This window comes from Rhinopithecus bieti, unplaced genomic scaffold (genome assembly GCF_001698545.2).
Source record: "Rhinopithecus bieti isolate Rb0 unplaced genomic scaffold, ASM169854v2 scaffold_13029, whole genome shotgun sequence".
NCBI lineage: Eukaryota > Metazoa > Chordata > Mammalia > Primates > Cercopithecidae > Rhinopithecus > Rhinopithecus bieti.
The window spans coordinates 16,969-32,529 of record NW_016807982.1 but is presented as its reverse complement, the minus strand read 5'-3'; the positions used below and the strand labels follow the sequence as shown (position 1 = coordinate 32,529).

Sequence of the window (15,561 nt, the reverse complement as noted above, 5' to 3'; positions counted from 1 at the left end):
TTAAAGATCCTTAAAAAAATCCTACTTTATCTTACCGCAGAGTTTCTCAACCTTGGTATTACTGATATTTTGAATTGGAGAATTATTTGTTGTGGGGCTGTCCTGTGCATTTTAGGATGTTAGGCAGCTTCCCTGGCCTCTACCCACTAGATGCCAGTAGCCACCTGCAAGGCACGAAATTGCCCCCAACTGAGAATCACTATCCTACAGGGAAATCTCTAATGTAAAATGTTTTACCCAGTGATATGAATAGGCCATGGAATCACTGAAGAGGATCATAGCTCCACTGGAGAAAGTAGGCAGAGAGGTTGAACTATGAGGTAGAAAAATCATTAAAACATCAAAGATCATTTAAACAGAGAAAGCAAAAATATCAAATACTGTTCCTGGCCAAGTACATTTTCTACACATTCATTTAAGTTTCCTCTTTGCTGAGATCCCTCTTTTAAAATAACAGCTAATATATATATTTGGAGACAGTTTCGCTCTTGTTGCCCAGACTGGAGTGTAGTGGTATGATGTCGGCTTAGTGCAACCTCCGCCTCCTGGGTTCAAGCGATTCTCCTGCCTCAGCCTCCCGAGTAGCTGGCATTACAGGCATGCTCCACCATGCCCGGCTAATTTTGTATTTTTAGTAGAGACAGGGTTTCTCCATGTTGGCCAGGGTGCTCTCGAACTCCCAACCTCAGGTGATCCACCCGCCTTGGCCTCCCAAAGTGTTGGGATTACAGGCATGAGCCACTGCGCCTGGCCACAGCTAGTATTTTTATTTCAGATAAGACAAGTATCTCTGGTCCCTGATCATTTTCAATGTGTAACTCTTGATCTAGAATATTTTTATTTTATTTTATTATTATTTTTATTATTATTATTTTTTTGAGACAGTGTCTCACTCTGTCACCCAGGTTGGAGTGGAGTGGCGTGACCCCAGTTCACTGCAACCTCTTCCAGGCTCAAGTGTTCCTCTCACCACAGCCTCCTGAGTAGCTGGGATTACAGGCACGTGCCACCACTCCTAACTAATTTTTGTATTTTTAGTAGAGACGGGGTTTTGCCATGTTGGTCAGGCTGGTATCGAACTCCTGACCTCAAGTGTTTCATCTGCGTTGGCCTCGCAAAGTGCTGGGATTACAGGTGTGAGCCACCACACCTAGCCAAGAATGATATTTATTGAACTACCTGTGATAAAAGAAGTATTAAATTTTCCAATCTACTGCAGACCAATACGTGGTCCTGCTCTACAGGCTGGTATCCATCCTCTGCACCATGTAGTCCTCTAGCTGACCAGAACTGAACTGGTCCATACCCCACTCAAGAAGACAAAGCTGGCCAGGTGCGGTGGCTCATGCCTGTAATCCCAGCACTTTGGGAGGCCAAGGCGGGCAGATCACGAAGTCAGGAGATTGAGACCATCCTGGCTAACACGGTGAAACCCTATCTCTACTGAAAATACAAAAAATTAGCCAGGCGTGGTGGCGGGCGCCTGTAGTCCCAGCTACTTGGGAGGCTGAGGCAAGAGAATGGCGTGAACCCGGGAGATGGAGCTTGCCGTGAGCCGAGATTGTGCCACTGCATTCCAGCCTAGGCAAAAGAGTGAGACTCTGTCTCAAAAAAACAACAACAAAAAAGAAAGACAAAGCCATGAGTCACAGTAATGTCAAAGTGTTATCAACATTTCTATATGCGTAGTCTTAATTTCTGACTTTCCTTGTAGCAGAGTGGTAGAAAACAATTTACAGAACAGTGCCTCTCTGTGGGCCAGAGTTTGAGTTGCACTGTTCCAGTTTTAACTACAATTGAGAAGTACAGCTTGAACACCTTTCTAATGCTTTGGCTAACATTTACAAGCCAATTTATGTTTTTGACTTCTTTGTTGCTCAAGAGGTAGAAATAAAAGTGACTTTACCATCTTTTGAAAGACAGCTATACTTAAAGGAAGACAAGAAGATTTCTTTTAAAATCCATTTTGGATATTTTAACGTAAGACAAAATTATGGAAAATGCCTTCAATTACATTCCGAATTCCTAATACTGCCTGCCCTTTAGCCCTTTAAAGAGTTCAGCCTCTTTTGTTACAACAATTGTGTGGCTGAAAAGTGGGTGAAAGGTAGACTGCTTTTAAAAACCTGTTCTACTAACCTTGCCTTTCCTTCATGAGGATCTTTTAAAAGATGAACATTTTAGAAATGTAACTTGGCGTTATGGGCTTATACTTTCCCTCCAATAAAAGTTCTAGGCAATGAGGTAGAAGGCAGGACTCAACTCCAAAGGCCGGACTCAGACACGGACCAAATTGAGGACTAGCTAAAACAAGGCGGTGGTGGGAGGGTGGTGTGGGAAGCAGCTTTCCATAAGAAACCCTCATCACTGTGCCATGTCAATTACCATTGCCATGGGAACACCTGGAAGTCACTGCCCCTTATCATGGCAATCACCCAGCGGCTTGGAAGTTACCACCATTTTCCTAAATATTGCTGCATAATCTGCCCCTTAATTTGCATGTAATTAAAAGTGGGTATAAATATGAGTGCCGACTTGTCTCTGAGATGCTACTCTGGGCACACTGCCTATGGGGTAGCCTTAGTCCACAAGGAGCAGCCACTTTGCTGCTGCTGCACACTGCCGCTTCAATACAAGCTGCTGTCTAACACCACTGGCTCGCCCTTTAATTCTTTCCTGGGTGAAGCCAAGAACTCCCCTGGACTAAGCCCCAATATTCGAGCTTGCCTGCCCTGCATCAGCATAAACTAAGTAAAAGAATGCCAGAGGCAGCTACATTTCCAAGTTACACAGATCTAACTTTTGGAAATTGCTGGAAAAAGTAGGGGAGCATTTTGAGTTTTGCCCAAATGAGTTGTTTTATGATAACAGAACAAGTTGTAGGTGTAGAATCGTCAAATGCCAAACCAGATAGGGAAACCATCCAGACCTGGGGTCATAGCCTCCCTTCTCAGTGCTAACTTAAAATTTTATTCAACTGGGCAAGTCAGGATGCCATAATGAGCCTTTTGGATCATTCTCATGTTTGTCTCCCAGTAAGTATTCCAAGCCTTTAAAATTGCTGTCCTAGCTTTAGAGAGTACCTTTTATGATCATGTAGCCAGACCGCCCTGCCTGCTTTATATCAATGAAGGTTTCTCTTTAATACTTTGCCAGAAAATTTAATGTGGAATTCATTAGGAAAGGCTTGGCAAAGGTAAACTTGATCCCAAAACTTAATGGTTTTTAGAGAAAGAGGATGATAACAAAGGAATGCAGAGGACTGAGTCAATATAAAAACAAGCATGGAGATTTTCTTATCTTTCTCCTAGCCACAGTTTGGATGCACAGCAAGAAAAACAGGAGACCTCAGGGCCTGCATTGATTCACTCAGAATTAAGGAGTGGCCAGCAAAGCCCTCAGAAACCAAGGGCACCACACAAAAAGGTTATCTGTCCTTTGAGTCACAAAATCCAACCTCTATCAGATAGTCTAATAAAAATGCACACATAACAATGAAAAAATGTTCCTCTCAGCGTTCCACAAAATTGGACAAATGGTATCTTTCAACAACAGAATGAGCACTAACAAGTTCTAAAACCTCTTCTCCACCAATTTATTGCTACGTAAGTGTCTCTCGGTCTGATAAGTTGGGCTGAATTTGTGGTTTGTCATCAGAATCATCTCCAGCGGGGTCATTTTCCTCACCCGACTCCACATAGATTGGCCAGTCATTGTCTGTGTCACTCTTTTCTTGGCTTTCGGATGAAGCCTCCATCAAGCTTAGGTTGATAGGCATCAAATCATCGTCATCGTCAGGTGTGTCTGTAACGCAGGTGCAGCTGTCACACAGCCCGAAGCGCCGCAGCCCCTGGGACAGGTGACTGGTGAATGTTCTCCTGCAGCCCTTGCAGATGATTGGACGGTTGGATCTGTGGACCTGTAATCACAAGCAGACACAGCAGATGTCACAGAAAAGGAGATGAGCCTTTTCCACAAGGTCCCATGTGATCTGGCCCCTGCCTGACCCTCCGGATTCCTTTTTCAGCACTCCACCTGCATTCTCCTTCACAGTCTTTGTATTAGTCTGTTCTTGCACTGCTATAAAGAAATACCCGAGACTGGGTAATTTATAAAGGAAAGAGGTTTAATTGCCTCACAGTTCCACAGGCTGTACAGGAAGCATGATGCTGGCATCTGCTTGGCTTCTGGGGAGGCCTCAGGAAACTTACAATCACGGCAGAAGGCAAAGAGGGAGTCTGCACTTCACATGGCCAGAGCAGAGGGGAGAGAAAGAAGGGGGAGGCACCACATATTTTCAAACAACCAGATCTCATGAGAACTCACTATCACAATGACAGCACCAAGGAGGGATGGCGTTAAACCATGAGAAACTGCCCCCATGATCCAACCACCTCCCACCAGGCCCCACTTCCAGCCTTAGGGATTACATTTCAACATGAGATTTGAGTGGGGACAGAGATCCAAACCATATGAGTCTTCATCTTACCAAGGTTCTTTCTACCCCAGAGCCATTGAACACATGTGGGACATTCCCTTCTCCTCATCAGCAACCCTTCACCCCTTATGAACACCTTGGAAGGAGGTCTCTCCTGATGCTCTAGGCCAGTTAGGGCCCCCAGCTAGTGATTCTTACCCATACTTCTTCCTTTGTTGTACATCTCACAAATTGTTGATAAAATTCACTGGAGTGTAAGCTCTAAGAGGGCATGGACAGAGTCTGTCCCATTCCTTACTATATGCTCAGTGCTTGGCATACAAAGAGCACTCAAGTGAAAGTGAACTGATAGGAATTTTTTTTTTTTTTTTTTGAGACAGGGTCTTGCTCTGTCACCCAGGCTGGAGTGCAGTGACACGATCATAGCTCACTAAAGCCCTGAACTCCTAGGCTCAAGCGTTCCTCCCCCTCCAGCCTCCCAAGCAGCTGGGACCACATGCACCCATGCACTACCATGCCTGGCTAGTTTTTTATTTCTTGTAGAGGTGGCGTCTCACTATGTTGCCCAGACTGGTCTTGAACTCCTGGCCTCAAGTGATCCTTCCACCTTGGCCTCCTAAGGTGTTGAGATTTCAAGTGTGAGCCACCATAGTTGGCCAGGATTTTTTTTTTAGAGATGGGGTCTTGCTGTCTTGCTATGTTCCCCAGGCTAGACTTGAACTCCTGGGCTTGAGTGATCCCCCTGCCTCAGTCTACCAAGTAGTTGGGAATATAGGTATGTGCCACTGCATCTGGCTCTCATTAGGATTTTTGACATGGCTTTTTTTCCCCCTCTCATTGGACACCTTTGGTAATTGATATTTTATTTATTTTTATTTTTATTATACTTTATGTTCTAGGGTGCATGTGAACAACATGCAGGTTTGTTATATATGTATATATGTGCCATGTTGGTTTGCTGCACCCATTAACTCGTGATTTACATTAGGTATTTCTCCTAATGCTGTCCGTCTCCCATCCCCCAATCCTGACATGGTTTTTATGTACCTTGGATTGTTTAATTATTAGGAAGGCAGATTTGCTAGGGTAGACAGCTATATTCCCCAGATGTGCCAGCAGCTGCTTTGGGAACTATGTTTTGTTTTTGTTTTTTTCTTTTTTGAGACGGCGTCTTACTCTGTCGCCCAGGCTGGAGTGCAGTGGCCTGATCTCGGCTCACTGCGACCTCCGCCTCCCAGGTTCAAGCAATTCTCCTGCCTCAGTCTCCTGAGGAGCTGGGACTACAGGCGCGTGCCACCAAGGCTAGCTAATTTTTTTTTTTTTTGTATTTTTAGTAGATAAGGGGTTTCACTATGTTGGCCAGGCTGACCTCAAACTCTTGACCTTAGATAATCTGTCCACCTCAGCCTCCCAAAGTGCTGGGATTACAGGTGTGAGCCACCGGGCACTGGGCCTAGGAACTATCTTTTTAATGTGTACACTTTTCAGGAACTCCAGCCAATGGGGCTCTGTGAACCAATCACAGCCTCTCTTTTAGAGAGCTCTGGATGCAAGATACACACAAGAGGCAGAGACGGGGAGAGGCTGATACAGGAGAGCCACCCACAATTAGCGCAGTCCTAGTGGGTGGGAAGTGGCATCTTATGGTGGCTTTGATTTGCATTTACCCTATGATTAATGATGTTGAGCATCTTTTCATGTGCTTATTGGCCATTTGTCTATCTTTTCCCAAGAAATGTCTATTCAAATCCTTTGCCCAGGTTTAATTGAGTTATTCATCCTTTTACTGTTGCATTATAAAAGTTCTTTATTCTGGATACTAGACTGTTATCAGATATATCCCTTGCAAATATTTTCTCCCATTCTGAGGGTTTTCATATTCTTTTTTTTTTTTTTTTTTTGAGACAGAGTCTTGCTCTGTCACCAGGCTGGAGTGCAGTGGCGTGATCTTGATCTTCGTTCACAGCAACCTCCGCCTCCCGGGTTCAAGCAGTTCTCCTGCCTCAGCCTCCTGAGTAGCTGGGACTGCAGGCACACGCCACCACGCCCGGCTAATTTTTGTATTTTTAGTAGAGACAGGACTTCACCATGTTGGCCAGGATGGCCTCGATCTCTTGATCTTGTGATCTGCCCACCGTGGCCTCCCAAAGTGCTGGGATTACAGGCGTGAGCCACCATGCCTGGCCAGTTTTTGTATTTTTTTTTTTTTTTTTTGAGATGGAGTCTCGCTCTGTCTCCTAGGCTGGCGTGCAGTGGCCCGATCTTGGCTCACTACAACCTCCGCCTCCTGAGTTCAAACGATTCTCTTGCCTCAGCCTCCCAAGTAGCTGGGACTACAGGCGTCCGCCACCACTCCCAGCTAATTTTTGTAATTTTAGTAGAGACAGGGTTTCACCATATTGGCCAGGCTGGTCTCGAACTCCTGACCTTGTGACCCGCCCGCCTCGGCCTCCCAAAGTGCTGGGATTACAGGCGTGAGCCACTGCACCCGGCCCAGTTTTTGTATTCTTAAGAGCGCCCATTGAAGGTGAAGCTATTTGTATGTTAGATTTCCCAAACACTGATTGTCTTGCTCAAAGATGATCGTAACTGCACATGGTGGCTCATACCTATAATCCCAGCACTTTAGGAGTCTGAGGCAGGCAGATCGCTTGAGCCCAGGAGTTCAAGACCAGCCTGGGCAACCTGGAAAAACCCTGTCTCTACAAAAAAAAAAAAAAAAATACAAACATTAGCTGGGCGTGGTGGTGTGTGCATGTAGTTCCAGCTACCCAAGTGGGGGCTAAGGCAAGCGAATCACCTGTGCCTTGGGAGGTCAAGGCTGCCGTGAACCATGATCTATCTCTGCAGCCTGGGCGACAGAGTGAGACTCTGTCTCAAACAAAACAAAACAAAAAAAAGATGATCATAAAATGCAACATCTGCAGCCATAAAAAAGAATGAGATCATGTGTTTTGTGGGAACATGGGTAGAGCTGGAGGCTATTATCCTCAGAAAACTAACACAGGAACAGAAAACCAAATACAACATGTTCTCACTTATAAGTGGGAGCTAAATGATGAGAACTTAATGAACACAAAGAAGGAAACAGCAGACCCTGGGGTCTACCGGAGGCTGGAGGGTAGGAGGTGGGAGAGGAGCAAAGAGAATTGATTCCAGGGTGATGAAATAATCTGTACAACAAACTCCTGTGACATGAGTTTACCTATGTAACAAACCTAAAAGTTTAAATAAATAAATAAATAAATGTAACATCTTTCTAAGTGGCCTGAATGGTTTTCAGCTGATTGGACTCACCAGCTCACATGGAGACAATCCTAGGGGGCAGCTCGTTAGAGGGGAGGGTCTCCTTGGGCTGGAGCCCTCTTTGTCTGCTGCCCACAGGGAGCTCTATACATGGCAGTATACTCTCCCCTTACCCCCAGGTGCTGGGGGCTGGGTGGGAAACTGAGGATGCAGCTTACCTTTGGTATCACACTGGGAAGAGATTCACAATCCTGTCTGAGCCCTGTTGTTCTCTACATTACAATAATCACCTCTTATCAGGATCTAAACTTTCTTGGCTCTTCCCCTGAGAAAACTAGTCTAACTTGAAGCTAAAACTTAACTCTAACATATACAGTTTTAACTTTCTGTAAGTGCCACCACCTGAGCTTTAATTTAGTAGTAAAAATATATGTTGACAATTATCTGAAAATACCCCAGTAGACAGAGACATGAAAGACAGGCTGGCTTTACCCTTCCATTAGATGACATCATGAATCACTCTTGACACGAGGGCATGGCCAGCTGGAACACTTACACTCAGGGCGTGGCTCCGCAGGTGCTCCTGTCGCGTGAACCTCTTGCCGCAGGTCTCACAGGGGTAGGGCCGCTCGCCTGTGTGTGAACGGATGTGCCGCTTGAGGATGCCCTTCTGCTTGGCAGTGTAAGGGCAGAAAGGACACTTGTGGAGCTTGATGGGGACCACCAGCACATCACCTGGGGAACCAAATGCTTTCATTTAGCTGTGCTGTACGCAGTGACCAACCCTGGCTACCCACTGGTGGATGGGATCCAGAGTTGGGGAATTCCACCAGCCCAGATGAAGGAGGAGGACACCAACTCCGCCACCAGCCAACAGCAAGACATCGTCTGCAATTCCAACTCAGTCTGGCTCCCAGTCAGCCCCAGGGTCAAGTGTACTTCTTATAAGGTCGGGAATGCTGTAAGGCACCAGCTTCCACGCTTCTGTGTGACTCACAGTTAGAAACTCAGCTTGCGTTACAACCTCAAAACACACATGCCTTATGTGGATAACTGGAAAAGTTTCCCAAAACAATACTTACCCTGATAGTGTTTATTCTGTTTGATTTCATTTTAAGGCTGCTGGGGGCCAGGCACAGTGGCTCATGCCCATAATCCCAGCACTTTGGGAGGCCGAGGCAGGCGGATCGCAAGGTCAGGAGATCGAGACCATCCTGGCTAACATGGTGAAACCCTGTCTCTACTAAAAATACAAAAAATTAGCTGGGCTTGGTGGCGGGCACCTGTAGTCCAGCTACTCAGGAGGCTGAGGCAGGAGAATGGTGTGAACCCGGGAGGTGGAGCTTGCAGTGAGCCACGATGGCGCCACTACACTCCAGCCTGGGCAAGAGTGCGAGACTCCATCTCAAAACAAAAGACTGCTGGGTGAGACTCTGTTATGGACTGAATTGTGTACCCCTAAAATTCATACCTTGAAGTCTGTGTTTGGAGATAAAAGCCCTTAAGAGGGTAATTGAGGTTAAATGAGTTTATAAGGTGGGGCCCTAATGATAGGACTGGTTTTCTTATGAGGAAGAGACACCAGAGATCAACTGATCTCTCTCTCCTCCTCCCTGCATACCCCCTGCCATTCCTCTCACCCCCACCCCTAGCACACACACAGAGTAAAGGCTATGTGAAGACACAGTGGGAAGGCTGCCATCTGCAAATCAGGAAGAGGCCTCACCAGAACCCAACCCTGCTGACACTTTGATCTTGGACTCTGAGCCTCTGGAACTTTGAGGATACATTTCTGTTAAGCTTCCCAGTCTGGGGCACTCTGTTGTGGCAGCCTCAGCTGACTAATACAACCCTCTGAGTTGATCTCACTACCTTCAGAACTTGGAAAATGCTGTTATAATGGATCAGACTTCTAGACCAGAATTCATGCTTTCTTGGACAGTAGTTCCTAAGAATATTTTCCAGGCATACGTAGAAGAGGTTTGCTTTGATGCAGACCCTAAATTGTTTGGAATTTGTATTAACTCTACACATGTGAAATCATCAAATATCCAGGAATTCACTTAAATCTTTTTCCAATTTATTCCCTCACCTTGATTACATAACCGTTAAGGTGACAATGTGATTATCACTTATGTGTATAGAAACTGTTCCACTCAAGTTCTGTGAGTTACACTTACTGCTATAGTCATCCCTTGGTATTCACTGGGAATTGGTTCCAGGATACTCCTTGGATACCAAAATCCAAGGATGCTCAAGTCCCAAAGTCAGCCCTGTGGATCCTGTGAATACCGTATTTTCCATATGTGATTGGTTGAATCCACAGATGCAGAAGCTATGGACACAGAGGGTCAACTATAGTCCGAGATTTCTTCTTTATTTTCTTTCTTTATTTTATTTTTTGAGACGGAGTCTCACTCTGTTGCCCAGGATGGAGTGCAGTGACACGATCTTGGCCCACTGCAACCTCCACCTCCTGGGTTCAAGTGATTCTCCTGCCTCAGCCTCTGGAGTAGCTGGGATTACAGGCACCTGCCACTACGCCCAGTTAATTTTTGTATTTTTAGTAGAGACGGGGTTTCACCATGTTGGCCAGGCTGGTCTCAACTCCTGACCTCAGGTGATCCACATGCTTCAGCCTCCCAAAGTGCTGGGATTACAGGCGTGAGCCACTGTGCCTGGCCCGAGATTTGTTCTTTCTATCCATGCCCTTCCAGATTTATAGATTTTGGTCATATCATATCACCTATGAAGGCACTAGTGACTCAAGCTTTCCAAGTACGGAAACGTGATTCAAGTCTTGGCTCTAGCACTGACCAGCCGTGTGGCCCCCGACATCTCACTTAGCTTCTCTGTGCCTTACTTTCCTCATCTGTAAAACAGGTATGATAACAGTTCCCACCTCACAGGATTGTGGTAAGAATGAAATAAAGTAACACATAAAGCATAGCACGTGGCACATAGTAAGCACTTGCAAATGTCAGCTGTGTTTGTCATCACTGTCATCTCTTCAGAATTTTTTTTACCAGGTAAGCAGTCCAGGCTCTTGTGGTCTCTGTCAACACTGGAGTAACTCTTTTCTCTGGGGCTGGCTTGGGATACCTAACTGGCTCTGTCTTTCCTGAGGTGCTATGAAAAGTATGGCACACTAAATTGAATGTGAGAGTCCAACATCCTTTACGTAAGGGTGGAAACTCTCTTTGGTATTTAGTTCCCCTCCTAACAATGCCTAACATTTTGCATAATCTATAGTGACTCCGAAATCTGTTTCCCAGGATAAAAGTAGCAGCTCAGAAGCTCATCACTGCTCACATATGTGGAATTATTAAATCTCTCACTGCTCACGCTGGTACTGAGAAACAAGTAAAATAGGAATGATTATCTTTTTTTTTTTTTTCTGAGATGGAGTCTTGTTCTGTCACCTAGGCTGGAGTACAGTGGCACGATCTCGGCTCATTGCAACCTCTGCCTCCTGGGTTCAAGTGATTCTCCTGTCTCAGCCTCCAGAGCAGCTGGGATTACAGGTGCGCACCACCATGCCTGGCTCATTTTTGTATTTTTAGTACAGACAGGAGTTCACCATGTTGGCCAGGCTGGTCTTGAACTCCTGACCTCAAGTGATCCACCTGCTTCAGCCCCCCAAAGTGCTGGGATTATAGGCATGAGCCACCGTGCCCAGCCTGTTTTTTGTTTTTGACACAGGGTCTCTGTCACCCAGGCAGGAGTGCAGTGACATGATCATGGCTCACTATAGCCTCTACCTCCCAGGCTCAGGTGATCCTCCCATCTCAGCTCCCCGAATAGCTGGGACTACAGGCATGTGCCACCACGCGCAGCTATTTTTTTTTTTTTTTTTTTTTTTTTTTTTTTGAGATGGAGTTTTGCTCTTGTTGGGCAGGCTGGAGTGCAATGGCATAATCTCAGCTCACTATAACCTCCACCTCCCAGGTTCAAGTGAATCTCCTGTCTCAGCCTCCCAAGTAGCTGGGATTACAGGCATGCACCACCATGCCCAGCTAATTTTGTATTTTTAGTACAGACAGAGGTTTAACCATGTTGGTCAAGCTGGTCTCGAACTCCTGACCCCAGGTGATCTACCCACCTTGGCCTCCCAAAGTGCTGGGATCACAGGTGTGAGCCACCATGCCCGGCCACGGGCAGCTAATTTAACAATTTTTTTTTTTTTGTAGAGACAGACAGAGTCTCACTATGTTGTCCAGGCTGGTATTGAACTCCTAGGCTTAAGGGATCCTCCATGCGTCAGTGTCCCAAAGTGCTGGGATTACAGGTGTGACCCACAGCACTCGGCCAGGAATAACACCCTGTTTCCTAGGATCAAAGCAGCAGCTCATAGCTCATCACCCTGCTCACTCCTCTGGCACTGTGGAACTTCCTTGTTATTTATCTCCATCACCTTGGCTTTGTACCACACACTTCTTCCTGATTATCTACAAAAACGTAAAATAAAATAGGCCCAGCATAAGTCCTTGGAAAAATAACTGTTAACTATTTCTCCATCAGAAAAGTACGGACTGTCTCAACACTTTCTTCCCCCTTCCTGATCTCACTCCCCCAATACAACAGTTCACCTGAATCCTATTACATGCCAGGCCATTGTTAAGACACCTGTTTCCTCCCTCAAGAAGTTAAGTCTAGCAGGAAAGATATGTAAACATATTCATACCATATGAAGCACACATGCAAAGTTCAAAGTGATGAAGAAATATAAATAAAAAGTGATGATTTTCCCTAGGAGTTCAGCAAAGATTTCACAGAAGAGGTTAACTTTGAGCAAGGTTTTAAAAGATGAACAGGAGTTCACCGGGAGTTCAAGACAGAGAAAGGTATCTCGGGCAGAGGAAGAACACGTGCTTAGGCATAGAGGTAAATGAGACTATGAAGTATGAAGTGGGGGTTAGGAATGAGGGCAAGGAAGGAACAAGAACTAGATTGTGATGGTCACATTCATTCATTCATTCTTTCAGAAAATTTATACTGAGCACTCACTATGTGTTAGGCTCTGTTCTAGGGTCCTGGGGATACAACAGTGAACAGAACAGACCAAAGTCCCTGCCCCTCATGGAACTAACATGCTGAGAAATTTGGACTTTACTTGTAAGCAGCCTGGATTTTTTTTTTTTTTTTTTTTTTTTGAGATGGAGTCTCGCTCTTTCGCCCAGGCTGGAGTGCAGTGGCGCGATCTCAGCTCACTGCAACCTCCAACTCCTGGGTTCGAGCAATTCTTCTGCCTCAGTCTCCTGAGTAGCTGGGACTACAGGCCTGAGCCACCACTCCTGGCCAGCTAGAATTTTAAGCAAGGAAGGTACATGGTCACATGGTCAAATTTTCATGGCCAAATTTAAAAGATCCCTCTGGGCACAATTCAGGGAAAAGACTTAAGAGAGTCAATATTAAAGGCAGGAAGTCCAAGTAGGAGGGGACCATGAGTCTGGATGAGAGATGATAGGAGCTAAGGCAGTGGTTGTGGAGGTGGAGAGGAGACACACTGAGAAGGAGTGAAATTAACAGAAGGAAAAGCAGGTACAGGAGGAAAGGGGAGTTCAGTTCAGATTTTACAGGGATTGAGGCTTGTGCAGAGCATCCAGGTGGGCATAAAAATTTTAAAAATAAAAGAAACTACCAAAAACTCCCCTGTGACCGGCGTGGTGGCTCATGCCTATAATCCTAATACTTTGAGAGGCTGAGGCAGGAGGACCACTTGAGCCCAGGAGGTCAAGGCTGCAGTGAGCTGTGATTGCGCTAGTGCACTCCAGCATAGGTAACAGCATGAGACCCTGTCTCAAAGCAAAACAAAACAAAACAAAACAAACCTGGTCAGGCACAGCAGTTCACACCTATAATCCCAGCACTTTGGGAGGCTGAGGTGGGTGGATCACTTAAGGTCACGAGTTTGAGACCAGCCTGACCAACATAGTGAAACCCTGTCTCTATGAAAAATACAAAAATTAGCTGGGCATGGTGATGCACACCTGTCATCCCAGCTACTTGGGAGGCTGAGGCAGGAAAATTGCTTGAACCTGGGAGGCAGAGGTTGCAGTCAGCTGAGATGGCACCACTGCACTCCAGCCTGAGCAACAGAGTAAGACTGTTTAAAAAAAAAAAAAAATCCCCTGTGCCTACAGATATAACCTCCCCTCTTTGTATTTAAGGTTTTCCATGATCTGACTCCAATCAATTTTTCCCTGTCCCCTCTTCTTATCTTCAGATGGCACTTCCAGGATGCCTCCCTGATCTCCCAGTAGGAAGCCAGTTCTCCTTCTGGACTACTGTGAACTCATACCTGAGTGTCTTTCAACCCTAGTACCTTTCTAGCATGTGATGTTATTTACATTTGTGTCTTTTATTTTATTTTTTTTGTGGGACAGTCTCGCTCTGTTGCCCAGGCTGTAGTGCAGTGGTGCGATCTCGGCTCACTGCAACCTCTGCCTCCTGGGTTCAAAAATTAGCCAGGCACTCACCACCATGCCTGGCTAATTTTTTTTTGTATTTTTAGTAGAGATAGGGTTTCATCATGTTAGCCAGGCTGGTCTCGAACTCCTGACCTCAAGTGATCCACCTGTCTCAGCCTCCCAAAGTGCTGTGATTACAGGCATGAGCGACTGTGCCTGGCCCACATTTGTGTCTTATCTCCTATACGACACCATCAGTTCTTTGAGGGCTGCATCCATGTCTGACTTATCTTTATGTCTTCACACAAAAGGTACTCAAATATTTGAACAAATAAATGAATAACCAAACAAATCAATCCTACTCTGTGCCTTAGCACTTGGAAAACTATACCCTGGAGCCATATGAATGAAATAAAAACATGGTAGACAACAGGCATGGCCAGGGGCCAGGGCAGCTGCATTGCCACAGCACCTTGTAGTAAGAAGCCTGACTTTCCAGACCAATAAGGACAGGACCTGAATATATTATAACTGGCACAGAGCCAAATGCCTATTTCATAATACTTCTTGTGCTTACATGCAGAGGGGTTCAAAGAAAAAATCATTGCACTGAAATCCTCTATCTATTTGTGTTGCTTTCACTGTTTGTTTAATGAATGAAATGAAGCCACTCCAGGTTTTTGGTTTTAGCTGGGCCACTTACTACTGCATTCTTATGAAACTCACTAAACCCTTCTGGGTCGCAGTTTCTCCATATTTCCTCTGTCAAACACATGGGGCATCATGAGAGTCTCGTGGATATGAAAGGGTGATCAGTGTGTGAAATACCATCATACACACAGCAATGAGAATTTCAACAAGTTCCCATGGTGTGTTCATGGAAGCGGCCACGATCTTCCCAATGCTGGTGAAGCCAGTGTCTCTGAGAACCAGAAACCGCATTTTCAAGTTTTTTTTTTTTTTTTTTTTTTTTTTTTGAGACAAGGTCTCACTCTGTCGAGGCTGGAGTGCAGTGTCATGATCACAGCTCACCGCAGCCTTGACCTCCCAGGCACAGGGGATCCTCCCACCTCAGCCTCCCAAGCAGCTGGGACTATGGGTATATGCAATGATGCCTGGCTAATTTTTCAATTTTTTTTGTTTTTGTAGAGATGGGGTTTTGCCATCTGGCCCAGGCTGGTCTCGAACTCCTGGGCTCAAGCGATCCTCCCACCTTGGCCTCTCAAAATGCTGGGATTGTAGGTGTTAGCCACTGCACCTGGCCATTTTCAAGTTTTTCAAGTCTAGTTTTAATCAGACATACTGAGTGCTCTTGCTTTTAAAAAATGAAATTTGGCCGGGCGCGGTGGCTCAAGCCTGCAATCCCAGCACTTTGGGAGGCCGAGACGGGCGGATCACGAGGTCAGGAGATCGAGACCATCCTGGCTAACACGGTGAAACCCCGTCTCTACTAAAAAATACAAAAAA

General features: G+C 45.6%; 1 protein-coding gene across 1 annotated transcript in view; it reads right to left on the bottom strand.

The window, feature by feature from the left end:
• Positions 1-3,586: 3,586 nt before the first annotated feature.
• The window catches only part of ZBTB8B (zinc finger and BTB domain containing 8B), a 26,810-nt gene continuing 14,835 nt past the window's right edge, over positions 3,587-15,561 (bottom strand). Inside the window, exons 3-4 of the mRNA XM_017884428.1 lie at positions 8,241-8,419; positions 3,587-3,919 (exon numbers count right to left, since the gene is read on the bottom strand). Of these exons, the coding sequence (XP_017739917.1) occupies positions 3,602-3,919; positions 8,241-8,419 (497 nt within the window). The 3' untranslated portion in view covers positions 3,587-3,601. The remainder of the gene's footprint in view (positions 3,920-8,240; positions 8,420-15,561) is intronic.